The 12641-nt window shown below is 36.3% G+C and overlaps 1 protein-coding gene across 2 annotated transcripts in view; it reads left to right on the forward strand.

Annotated features, from left to right (window-relative positions):
* The first annotated feature begins 1851 nt into the window (after nucleotides 1-1851).
* LOC127964768 (FERM and PDZ domain-containing protein 4) overlaps nucleotides 1852-12641 on the forward strand; it is a 58590-nt gene continuing 47800 nt past the window's right edge. Inside the window, exon 1 of one of the 2 annotated variants that reach the window (XM_052565092.1) lies at nucleotides 1852-2005. In XM_052565092.1, the coding sequence (XP_052421052.1) occupies nucleotides 1923-2005 (83 nt within the window). In that variant the 5' untranslated portion in view covers nucleotides 1852-1922. Of the gene's footprint in view, nucleotides 2006-10979; nucleotides 11421-12641 lie in introns of those variants that run through there. The other variant, XM_052565093.1, reaches the window with a different exon arrangement.

Genomic DNA, 12641 nt, shown 5'->3' on the forward strand with positions numbered 1-12641 from the left:
CATATTATGCATATTTCTTGCTTCATTACTGAATACATATGGACAGAGCAGCAATTAGTGCATTTAGCTTACATAATCAGAGGCATATACAATACAAAGCAACCACATCAGAAAGATTTACCGTGATTTTAACACAGTGAGACATGAAGCCAAGAGATTTTCACTACTATTTATTGAACACACCAATGTTCAATAAATAGGTATGTAAATATGAAATATATTCATCTTCCTTGCTATATTCTGCCCTAAAGAAATAAATTGCATCAACTGCAAACTGAGAAACGTAGTTGTCTGATTGAATGTTTATTGATTAGGTATCAATTTTTACCCGCTTTTTTTTTTTACACAACATAGTTAATCTTGGATAATATTTAATATTTTCCATGAATGTTAGCATAGGTGACTTTGTAAGATGAGTAAGCCATGATTTTTAGTTGTTTTTTTTATCTATATTTTTTATGCCATATTTATTATTTACTGATGTCATTATTGGAGTTACATTGCTTTATTTTTTATTTTATTTTATATTGATTATTATTATGTGTCATTTTATTTCAGTTTTATTTATTTTAGTTATCAAGTTAATCATTGGTAGTTTCGGCATAATTTGACGTTTTATTTTGACATGTATATTTGTATTCATTTAGCATTCCATAAACATTAATATTATTAGTTTTATAGTAATTCTAGGCTAACTGAGTGTCAGTCCTGTGTTCTGTGTCTTGTGTTTTCCTTCCCTACGGAGCCCCGCACATGACATGCAAAAAAAACAATAAATTGTACACATGATTGTTCCCTCGATGCACTAAAACGTGCAATTTCGTTCGCTCAATTTGCATAATTTACTAATTCGTTCTTTCGATTTATAAATTGTGTGCGCGATTTAGCGAATCAAGGGAACAAATTAGTAAATCCTGAGCCCAAATTATAAATTGAGGCAGGGGCGATGCACAAGATCCCGGGCCCTATGCATGAGCAGCCCCACCCCCCTGAAAATACATATTCCAGACTTTTCAAGGGCCCTCTCTTCCTTTGGGAAGACATGCTCTCCATGACCCAGTTTACCCTCATGTTCATTAGGTTTATTGCTCCCAGGTGTTTATGTGTCGTTATGTCATATGTATTTAAAGTGTTTCCTGTTCTCCGTCCATTATTAAATGATGTCTGCTATGTGTGATTTCCTGGTTCCTTGGATATCAATGAAGTCTGTTTGTTAAGTTTACCCCGTGTCTCCTTGCTCTGTGCTCCTAACATTAGCGAAGTTGATTTTTAGTTGATTTTGATTGTTTCCATTGTCCTCATTTGTAAGTCGCTTTGGATAAAAGCATCTGCTAAGTGACTAAATGTAATGTAAATTTAAATGAATAGAGTCAGACTGATAATCTATTTACCTCAGTGGGAGAATTATTCCAATTATCTATCCATTTAGTATTGGTGTTTTCATAATATTGCCATTTCATAAAAGCCAGTAGCCACTGAAGCTTGTGTCCATTTGACCTGCACTGAAACCACTGTAGTGCGTCCTGGAGTGGCTCGTTTCTGCTGAAGTGTTCGGTGTGGGACTCTGATATCGAACCGCTGCTGTTTCTTCTGCTGGCACTATCTGTCCTCTCTCTCTCTCTCTCTCTCTCTCTCTCTCTCTCCACTCACAGCCAGCACCAATCAGACTGCAGCTGGAAGCATTGATCCCTGTGGCTTACTGATGCATTGGCCTGTAATGTGATGGTGTTTCATTATTGAGTCTCTCTCTCTCTCTCTCTCTCTCTCTCTCTCCGCCTCAGGGCTCGTCCCTCACACACCCAGACTGGGGCACACAGTGAGCGAGGAGTTAGTTGGTGGGTTTATCTGGGCCGGCTCAGATGTTGAGATTTCACCATAAGACACAGGGAAGTCACTAGAAGGATTTGGTAAAAGCCTAAAGTATGCCAAAGGGACAGCAAAACAAAGCGTGGGCTGCTGAAGACGCCGAGCCCAGTGAAGAACTCGATGTTTTTACTGTCATACAGTAAGTTCAGTGACTCTCCTTCAAGCTTTTATTACACTGATGCGTTTCTGTGTTTATTGCTTTGGGAATTTCACAGCAGATTTCATGCATTTTGCATGCTTGGTTTTTAAAGGCTTTGGCAATTTCAGTTATAAATTAACTCAGTTATGTTGATGTTTCATCAGAAGTGGTTCATTCTTTTCTTCTTCAGCAAACAAAGCATCAAAATAGTTTATTGACGCTGTAAAAAAAGTGTCTGCTTTTAAGTTTGTCGAAGTAGGTTTTACAAGAACATTTTCCCAACACCCCCCCCCCCCCCCATTGAATCTTAATATACTGTTGTTTTTTGGGTCCACAATTTAAAGTGATCTTCTACAAATGCTATTAAGATGTAAGGGGACCATTGTGAAAGGGGACAACTGTGGGGGGAAAATCAGCTCATTTTGATGAGCAATTGGACTTGTTTCACAGATCTGGCAACCCTGATTCAATTTGTTACTGTGTTGCCATTTCTTATTAATTATTTGTAAAGTTTTACAATTTTTAAGTGAAAATAATTTCAAAGTAATTCTTTCAAAGTGCAATATCTAACTGAATTGTATTTTCTTTTTTTACTTGCATTGAAAGTAATTAATATTACCATGAACTTGTAAATAATTATTGACTTTTAAGGTTCTACGTTTCGATGATTTCATGTTCACAGCACAGAACACATTGATTATTCTCAATAAGTGTATCCATATTATTATTATTTTTTTTTGCGTGTGTTGTACACTGATTTAAAATAAAATTGTATAGAAATAATTTTCACTCATTATTTGCAAGTGAATTTCAGAGTTACAAAGACACAGCAGGTAACACATTAAATTGAACATGACATTTTGAAATAACTTACATAAAACTGACAGTAATTTGTTGTAAAATGTAGTCTAATAATCTTTGTTTTATTGATAACTTTGAAAATGTGTTTTTACAGTGTATTTTTCATTCATCTTGTATAGTTTTGTTGATGTTTTTATGAATGAGAGTGAAACACAACCTCTTCTAATCCTGATGAATTTGTGCCAAAATGCGTTAGCGTTTGATTAGACGCATAACTTTTGACATCAACGAGATGAAGATGAATTGCTTGTCATATTCCACATTTGTAAGTTGCTTTATATAAAGGTATCTGCTGAATTAATGTAAATGTATATTGGAGGTCAGTTAGTTTCACATTCATAATATCTTATGATTATTCAGTTAGCTGTATGTTTTCTCTGAGATGCACCGGTTGAGCGCCGCTGTTGTCGGGTGTTTTAATAGTCAGCAGAGGAATGTGAATGCTTGGCTTTGGCCCATGTGACTATTCGCTTTTTCTTATATTATTGCTGATGTGTATAATTCCTCCTTGTCTTCCCATATAACGTGTAGAGTCAACTATAAGTAAGTAAAGTTTTTCTGAGAAACCATTTCTCTGTAACTCACCCGCATTGCTAATCTCTGCCTAAAAATGATGATAACCAATCAGCATCAGTTGTGTCTGCCATGTTATAAGACAAGCTTTGTCTTTATCTCTGGTGTAAGTCTGTGTGTTTGGACAGTTTTAAACAAAAGTTTAAAGAAACGGACCAGTATAGGATTCTGCAGGTCCTAAAAATCTAGTACAAATTAAGATCAGAGCGTTCTTCGTCTTAAATCAGAACAGGATTCAGGAAGTTCATGAAATCACGGCATTAAATGTTGCATGCACTGCAAAACAATGAAGCATAAAAAAGATAAAGCGTTAAAGATACAACACATTTTCATATACCTCATTATCAGATACTTTGCAAACAAAGTACATTTTATAGAGCAGCACACACTTTCTCTCTTTGTTTCAAACCATCATAGTGAATATATGAGATTCAACTAATAATCACCTTAACTGCCCAAAACAGGAGAGCGTTCAATATTTAACCTGACAAATATGTGAACAGTCTGTCCAGTTCAGTACTCATCTGTCATCATATTTAGTGCAGATTAATGCGGGATGTTCTTTGGCTGGAAAACTGGTGATTTAATTGACAGGTTGGCACTTTGAGCGATAACAAATTATTCCCTTTTTCCGTACCTTTCTCAGGTGTTATGCATAAATGCATTTCATTGACTGATAATGTGTGTTTCAAGAGAGTAATGTAACTTGATCACGAGAAATCATTTGATCTTGAAATATTATCCACACACATACTGCATTGCTATAAGAAAGATTATCTTCAGATGTCTATATCTGTTTTCAAAACAAAATCAAATGAGGCAAGAAAATAAAGAAAAATATATATTTCGACATTGATTCTCATGATCTTTAAAATCTAAATGCAGTTTTGCAAAAATAAAGAGTGCATGCTTCTGGATTTCTTCACTAAATGTTCGATTCAAATAAATCGTTTGAAATGTATGAGTCATAACAGATGTGAAGTAAAAGCATTATCTTGTGCTCATCGCAGATGTTCAGTAGTGTTTAAAAGCATCCCAGGATCTGCCTCATTCATGAATGTTAAGCTCAAAAACAAGTTTTAATTTTGTGAAAACAAAAATATGAAAGTCATTTGTGTCAGCTTTTTTGCTCGCCGTATAATTACCAGACATCACTTTACTATTATTATAAAATGTGGAAATTGGGGATAGTTGGATATGTCCAAACATTTGATTTCAAGTACAAATACAAGCAACAATTACTTCATTATTTGAGCTCTGAAATACTGAGCTGTCTGTCAAGTTAAACACTAACCTGAATCCCTGGAGAGATTTCCTCCACGTCTTCTAGCTCACTTGAGCATTTCTACACTACATCAAACTAATTCCATCAAGTGCTTGCTGAATTAAGCTGGGACCGATTTAAAGAGTCCAAGTTGGTAAATGAATGAAATCAGCAGCTTTTGGCTTTTGGGGAGAGTCCAGAGCAGCGTGACCTTAATATTCCCAAACGTTCCTGTCCGACGCACATTTACAGTATATCCTGAGTGTGTTGTGACCGATTTCTGAAAATCTTTGGCTTAAGGTGACCTACATATTGTGACACACTTTCTTAGCTTTCCACTACTGTAATGAGACAAATAAATATGACTTGTTTAAGCATGATTCATTTCAGATTTTAGACAAGGGACATGTTTACACAGATTTTTATGCACTGATCAGTTTTGAAAGTTTGGGTTATTTTGCTTCCATAACATATTTTCCTTCAGACTGGAAAGTGGAAACACACAAAATACATGTCTAAGTGTTTGTTTTTTTCTTGCACTTCGTCTATTAGCATCTGTAGATTTTACTTTTTTTTTTTTTTTCTTACTACGACAGCACTTACAGACACCAACATTTACAGTTTTATTCCTCTCTATATATTTTCACTGAGGGGTTTGTTCATACATCGTTTGCTGATTTTATTATTGTACTTTAAATATTTGTATCTGTAGATTTCAATTAAAATAAGTTTTTTTAAATGCAATTTTTTCAAAGAGTTTTTTTCTCCAATTCAGCAGCACTTTTATAATCCAAAATGTACCATTTTATTTCTTTCTATATTCTGAAGGTTTTTGTGTTCGCACGTCCTGATTTCTATTCTGAAATAAATAAATAATAATTTTTGAACCTGAAACCTGAAAATTTGCTGGAAGTGTATTTAATTAGATAATGCCTTATTTGCATATTTAAACATAACATTTCAGAAAACTTGAAATACAAACATTTTTTAAATTTTTGTAATGTATTTAATCCACTAGGAAATGGTGATATTTGTTAATATAAAAAATTTTTTTTACCTCTTTTACATGAGTTGTTTTGCCTTAAACAACAACATTTGAACAGCATTTCAGAGTGTCTAATGTAATGATTGTGCTGAAGTTCACAGCAAAGGCAGACAGACAGATGTTGTAGTAATCCCAGGACGTCTGTGATGTATTAGCAGCCAAACAGAACAGTGTGGCACATGCATTACAATAAAGACAAATATACACAATTCACACACAGTAGGGCTAATACACACAAATGCATGGTCTGCATCTTTATTTAATCAGAATATGAAATGTATAAGTGTTTTTCTTATTGCTGTCAGAGAAATTTGAGCTGGAGGTAGAGCTTGAATATATCTTATGTTGCTAAAACTGAAATGGCAGATTTTTGCACTATACTGACTGAGTAACACATGACTAATGTCAATTTCATAACTTATATTAACTTCAAAGACCTACATTTGATTTGTTAATTACTCAACTATATGTATATTTTATATTTTAATTCATGAAAAATTTTTATTGTTAGCATACCACAAAGAGGCACCGTGACACTGACTTCTAAGCAGCCTCTGTTTGGATGTGTGTCTTTGTGTGCACATGTAGTAATGATTTGAGCTGAACGACCAACGCTAGGGTTAGGTCTATTTTTTCAGTTTCTATTTAAAATACCTTGTATATGTACAAAATATGAATGTGTTACAAGAATAATGATTACAACATAAATTGGAATACAGATAAGCAAATACACCTCATGTGCATTTGTTATTCATTATTTTGTAAAAGTAAAGTTGAAGTAAAGTAGCTGATTTTTTTTTAACAATAGTGTTAGCTCACTTCAGTTAAGTGTTGATTCGATTCGGTTCAGAAATATAAAGTTCCTCAGTTATTAAAGAAATTCAGTTTAGCTAGCTATAAACATCTCTGAAGAAAATGGTTGTCATGATCCGATCACTGAACTGCCGTTATTTCAACACACAGACTTTCACACTACTCAGTACACCCTGGACTACATTTCCCTTGATCCATTGCACCAATCACAAGTTCACTTGATAACAATCTCACACACCACAAACATCAGACACGCTTTAATAGCACTGGACTTCTTCTCATGTAATGCCGAGTATTGTTCTGCACATATCCCTCTCCTAGCCATTCCATGTGTGTTTTCATAGTCATGTCTTAGTTTATAGTTTTCATAATCCTGTTTGAGGTTATAGTTTTCATTGTTTAGTTGTTTTCTTGATGTGCCCTGTTACTCATATTTTGACCCTTTGCTCTGGATTCTGTATTACCCCTCTTGTTTAGCCCTCTGGATATTGTTCGTTCATCGTAGACCCATGCTTTCCATAAGATCATTCTTGTGTCTTGCCCTCTATATACCTGTTTGCCATTGTTTGACCCAGGCCAGTTATGACCACGTCTCTGTCCAATAAAAGCTTTTGTCTCGTCAGCCCTGTTACAATGGTCTTCAACATTATTCAGATTTATGTGGATTCAATTCAGTTCAATAAAACTATTGATGTTTCGAAATTTGCCAGCTATGAAAGGATTTTGATTCAGTTAAAAAAAGCAGTTCTACAGAAGACAAGTTTAAGTTTTCAGCTCAATTCATTTAAAATGTATTCTCATCTGATATTGTCATTGATATATTTTTTTAACCCTTACTAAGCAAGCCCAATGTCACAGTGACAAGGAACCCAAACTCCATCAGGCACAGAAATTGAGAAAAAAAGAATTAACATTGCAATATGAATAGAGTGCAGAGTGTTTTAGGCCCACCCATTTCTTCAGCAATGCTGAATTATATATATATATATATATATATATATATATATTTGTATATATACAGTATGCATCAACATGTAATTAAGAGCATTATAAAAGGTTCAGTGTTATCAATATGTCAATTTATTATAAGAAACACAAGATTTTAACAGCCATTTCCAGCTGGGGAGACTCAACTGATTTTCTACAGTTTAGTGTTAATCACCATCTAACTCAACCAGTCAAGAGCTACATTTAGCCTTAGATGTTATATGAATATGGTCCCTGAAGCATAGGTTTTATTAGCTGACAATAATAATAAATAAATAAACCTTATAGGCACAAATACAAATGTACTTTTAGAAATTGTTTTTGAAAAATATGGTGTTATTGTTTTGGCAAGCTTAAATTAAAACTTGTGTGATACTCCTTTAAAATAATGTTTTAGTAGATCTTTTTTTAACTATATTTTACTAAGCAATTTATTACATAATTTATTTGAGTTAGGCCAAACTTTTATTTTCGTGGGTTGTAACCAGAGTTTCTGTGTTTTTTAAATTAACTATTATTATTAGCTAATAGCTATTAGCTAATAGCTAATAACTTGAAGTATAGCATACTCTACTGTGTAATAGTACTATATTTCTATTTGAATTTCTTCAAGTTATATCGAAATTTTATTTTGACAGGTTGTCATAAAGACATTGGTATTTTTGTCAGTCTGTGTATACGATACGAATGAATGACGATAGTTTTATCAAATGAAATGGTGAAATCCTCTCATAGCGCGCTGACGTGCACATGTGTAGCTTACATCATGCGTCAATATAGTGAAGAGCTGAAAACACCACGCGTGCTTCAGTGTGTGTGTGTGTGTGTGTGTGTGTGTGTGTGTCTGTGTGTAGAGCACACATTCCCAGAGACGTGTATAACAACACCTTAAGGGTTCCCATAAGAAGGATTTATTGTTGTGCCCCCCTTCCTCAAATATGATGATGGAAAAAAAAAACTACTATAGGGGTGAAAAAATAACTTTAATCAAATAAAAAACTAAATGAATAAATTGTATTATTTACAAATCACAAGTGTAGCTCTCGACATTTACCTGTGGCTACAGAGTACCTATAGAGTAGTACTGCATCCTTCATAACTCCAAAAAGTCTTTAGTTTTATTATATTCATAAGAGAAAGATAGTCTGTATTGATTTTTCCCGGAAAAACACGAGCGGTTGGAGGCGTGACGTGTGGGCGGAGCTAAAGAATCACGAGCGCCAGTAGGCTTTTGCGTTGAGAGCGTTTGGAAGCTGTGACATTACCTTGAGGAAAAAACACATCCAAAACAAACCATGGCTTACAGTCAGATTCAGCGTATATTTATGATCCAGAATCAGATCCAGAGGCTGAAACTGAACAAAAGCAGCATCAGCAACGACTCGCTCCGAGCGGGGCTCGAACCGGGGTCTCTGGCATGGGAGGGGATGCACTACCAAGGAGGCAGAGATATTTTAAGCAGTTTTACTCACCGCATGCGGTTCCAACACACGATCGTGACCCTTTTTCGTTGGGATTGCATCATCCTTAAGAAATAAACGATACGCAAATCCGTCGTCAAACTGGGCCTTGTTTGTAAAACAAGCATTTTAGAAATGCAGGGAACAAACACAAACACTTGCACAACTCTGTTGATGCTCTGTAAAAATAAACTCCATCCACTGGTCCCTTAATGCTGTTTCTCTTTTTGTAATCTGTGCAGGGTTGTCTTGCCCTGGCAACCAAAAACACACTCCTTTTGTGACATTTCGCGACGCTCTCGCTCTGATCAGTGAAGTCTGTTGTGCTCTCAGTGCTCTGCTATACGGGAGCGCGCGCTCTTCCGGCAGAAGTGCCCTTAGGACCCATATAAGGAAATTCTGCTCCATCTAACGTCACACATTAGCTATTGATAGCTTATGTGTGTTTTTATAGCAGCAGCAACAACAACAACAACAAAATAATACAGTATATTAATACTTTGTAAATTATTAGAGTTTGGGGATCGCAAGTCATTTGAATCAGTTCGGGAGTTCGGAGCGGTTTCGCAAATCATTTAAGTCAGTTCGGGAATTCAAAGCGGATTCGCGAATCATTTGAGTCAGTTTGGGAGTTCAAAGCGGGTTCGCGAATCATTTGAGTCAGTTTGGGAGTTCAAAGCGGGTTCGCGAATCATTTGAGTCAGTTCAAGAGTTCAAAGCGGGTTCGCGAATCATTTGAGTCAGTTTGGGGATCTCGAATCATTTGAGTCAGTTTGGGAGTTCGTAGCGGGATCGCGAATCATTTGAGTCAGTTTGGGAGTTCGGAGCGGGATCGCGAATCATTTGAGTCAGTTTGGGAGTTCGGAGCGGGTTCGCGAATCATTTGAATCAGTTCGAGAGTTCGGAGCGGCTATTTGAATCAATTAGAGAGTTCAGAGCGGGTTTGCGAATCATTTGAGTCAGTTCGGGAGTTCGGAGCAGCATCACGAATCACGAAAGATTCGCGCTTGTAAATTTTCAAATTGGCCATAACCTTTAATTCGTTGCTGCCAACTGGGGTAGATCCGCCCCTTTATATATATATATATATATATATATATATATATATATATATATATATATATATATATATATATATATATATATAATAAGCTATATTACTTACTGTAATGTTTTATAATGTTGGTTCCTATCTGTCACGCTCACTGAAGGCTAGTCAGTAGATCGCACGTGCGCTGAAGTGAACTAACTCTGGAAGCAACTCCAGAACAGGTTATCATCATCAGAGAGCAAGTTAGACTACCCTGAAAGTATCCTCCGATTTTGAAACCGAAAGCTAAGGTTATCAACTCGCTTACCATCAAACATACCCAGGAATATCACATAACCTGCTTTTTGGAATACCCCCTGGTCACCAAACGAAACTTGCAAAATTTATGCTAGGTTTCTAAAAGGTTTCAGAAATAATCCGCTTGCCATTGGTCACGCTAATAAAAATCCCCGCCCAAACTCACGCCATTGGCTAAACCAATTTGTGTTTGTGTTTGTGTGTGTGTGTGTGTGTGTGTGTGTGAGAGAGAGAGAGAGAGAGAGAGAGAGAGAGAGAGAGACTCACCTTGATGTATTTAGAGATTAGAATACTGATCGACTAATCCATTTTGCACTACATGCTTATTACTTTTTATATATTTTATTATCACTATTACTATTATAATTTTCGGTCTTTTAATACACATGTGCACTATTTGTAAGCAGCCTAGCTGCAACTGCTTTGGCAAAACAAATGTAGTTTTTGTCATGCCAATAAAGCTCACCTAAATTGAAAAAAAAACTAAATGGATTAGACCGTGCGCGCACAGGTGTGTAGCCTATTCTCTCTTTTCTCATCCAATAACTTTCTTCTCTCTCCTCCTCGCTTTATTTACTCCTCCCACTCTTCATCTCTATCTTCCTCCTCCTCCTCCACGGAACACCCACGCGCTTCTCCATTCCCCTCCAGTCTGGCGTCGCGCGATGACGCTGACCTGTGCACGCGTCGCGAGATCCTTCATTACTAACGGACATCTGAGATTAGATGGAGCATCAATCGGCTGAGACTCTCCTCCTCCGCTCAGTCTCTCGCTCCGTCTCGCTCTCCTCCGTCGGTTTCCACCGCGAGGGGAAATTGAATAAAGTTGGCCGAGGGCATCTGGATCCGCGGAGGATGATGTCGATCTGACGGAGACGCGGATCGGGTTTCACGCGGACGCGCAGCCATGCAGGAGATCCTCGCGCTGACTTGAGGAAACCTCCGACGCGTTCATTTTGTAAACGATTCACGCCGAGACCTTTAGGGAATGGAATCGAAGTGAGTTCGGAGGCGATCCGAATCATGGACGTGTTCAGCTTCGTCAGGGTGCCCAAACTAGCAGGGTGAGTCATGCACAGCAGTTCACTCTCTTCACATGATTATAACGCATGGAGTGATTGTGGTTGTCGGGAAGCATGCAGCAGTGATGTCAGGGGACCTGATGGATAACGCCGCTGGCGCATCTCCTCTCCTCCTTTCATTCATTCATTCATTCAGAGCTGGGTGCATCTGTAAATGCTCCTTATGCTTCTTCGTTCAAACGCGTTTTTACTGAGGAGGAATGCTGAATGCTCAATGCGATGCTGAAATCTCCAGAAATCAGTCCATCACTTCACAGGGCTCAAAATCTGCGCGTTTTCTATTGACTAAGCAGTAGATTTGGAGGTAACTATAGCAACAAACTATATTCTCAGAGGGGGAAGATATGTATAATTATTCTATTTCTAAAATATCTCTAATAACTATTTACGTATACATAAAAAAAAAGATAAATATTTTTGTGTTGCAAATCTGTGCATTGTCCATTGACTAAGCAGTAGATGCAGGGATTACTGTAACAGCAGAATACAAATATTTGGTGTTTTTATATATTTTATTTATAAATATTTATTTGCTTGTGTAAATGTTTATTTTTATGTACATTTAACATGCATATTTTATTTATAAACAGTTTTTTACATAGCATTTAATCTAAATTCAGTATTTTAAATAAATAGAAATTTGCTTTATTCATTGACTAAGCATATTTGTAGATTTGGAAATTACTGTAGCAACAGTTGACAAAATATATTATAAATATAAACATTCAGTAGTTATTTATATGCAATGTATTCAAACATGTTCATTTTTATTTATCTCATATATATTATAAAATTGTAAATATTATACATTTATTATTCCATTATACAACAAAAAATGTCACAAATAATATATATTGCTGTATTGCTTTAGTAGCTTATATAAAATCACTTCACTTCAATCATTGTTGTGTAGCTTTCTGTCAGTGGTTGTATTAAATATGAAGACATAAGCCGCTGTACTCTGTGTATATTGCTATAGGTCATCATAAAGCCCATGCCCAGGTTGCTGATGAGAATGGTGATTTGTGATTTAATTTGCCTCCATGCATGCCGTGGTGTAACATATAAGCCGTGTGCATGCGCAGTGCTGTCCGGTTAAGCTCAACTCCATAACCTGTTTGGCTTGTTTGATTTTTCTTGATTTTATCCCAGCTAATCCTCCTAAAGGATTGGCCCCTGGATCTCGCTGGCATCATCGCCACT

The sequence above is a fragment of the Carassius gibelio genome, chromosome B9, assembly GCF_023724105.1.
Source record: "Carassius gibelio isolate Cgi1373 ecotype wild population from Czech Republic chromosome B9, carGib1.2-hapl.c, whole genome shotgun sequence".
In the NCBI taxonomy this organism is placed as follows: domain Eukaryota; kingdom Metazoa; phylum Chordata; class Actinopteri; order Cypriniformes; family Cyprinidae; genus Carassius; species Carassius gibelio.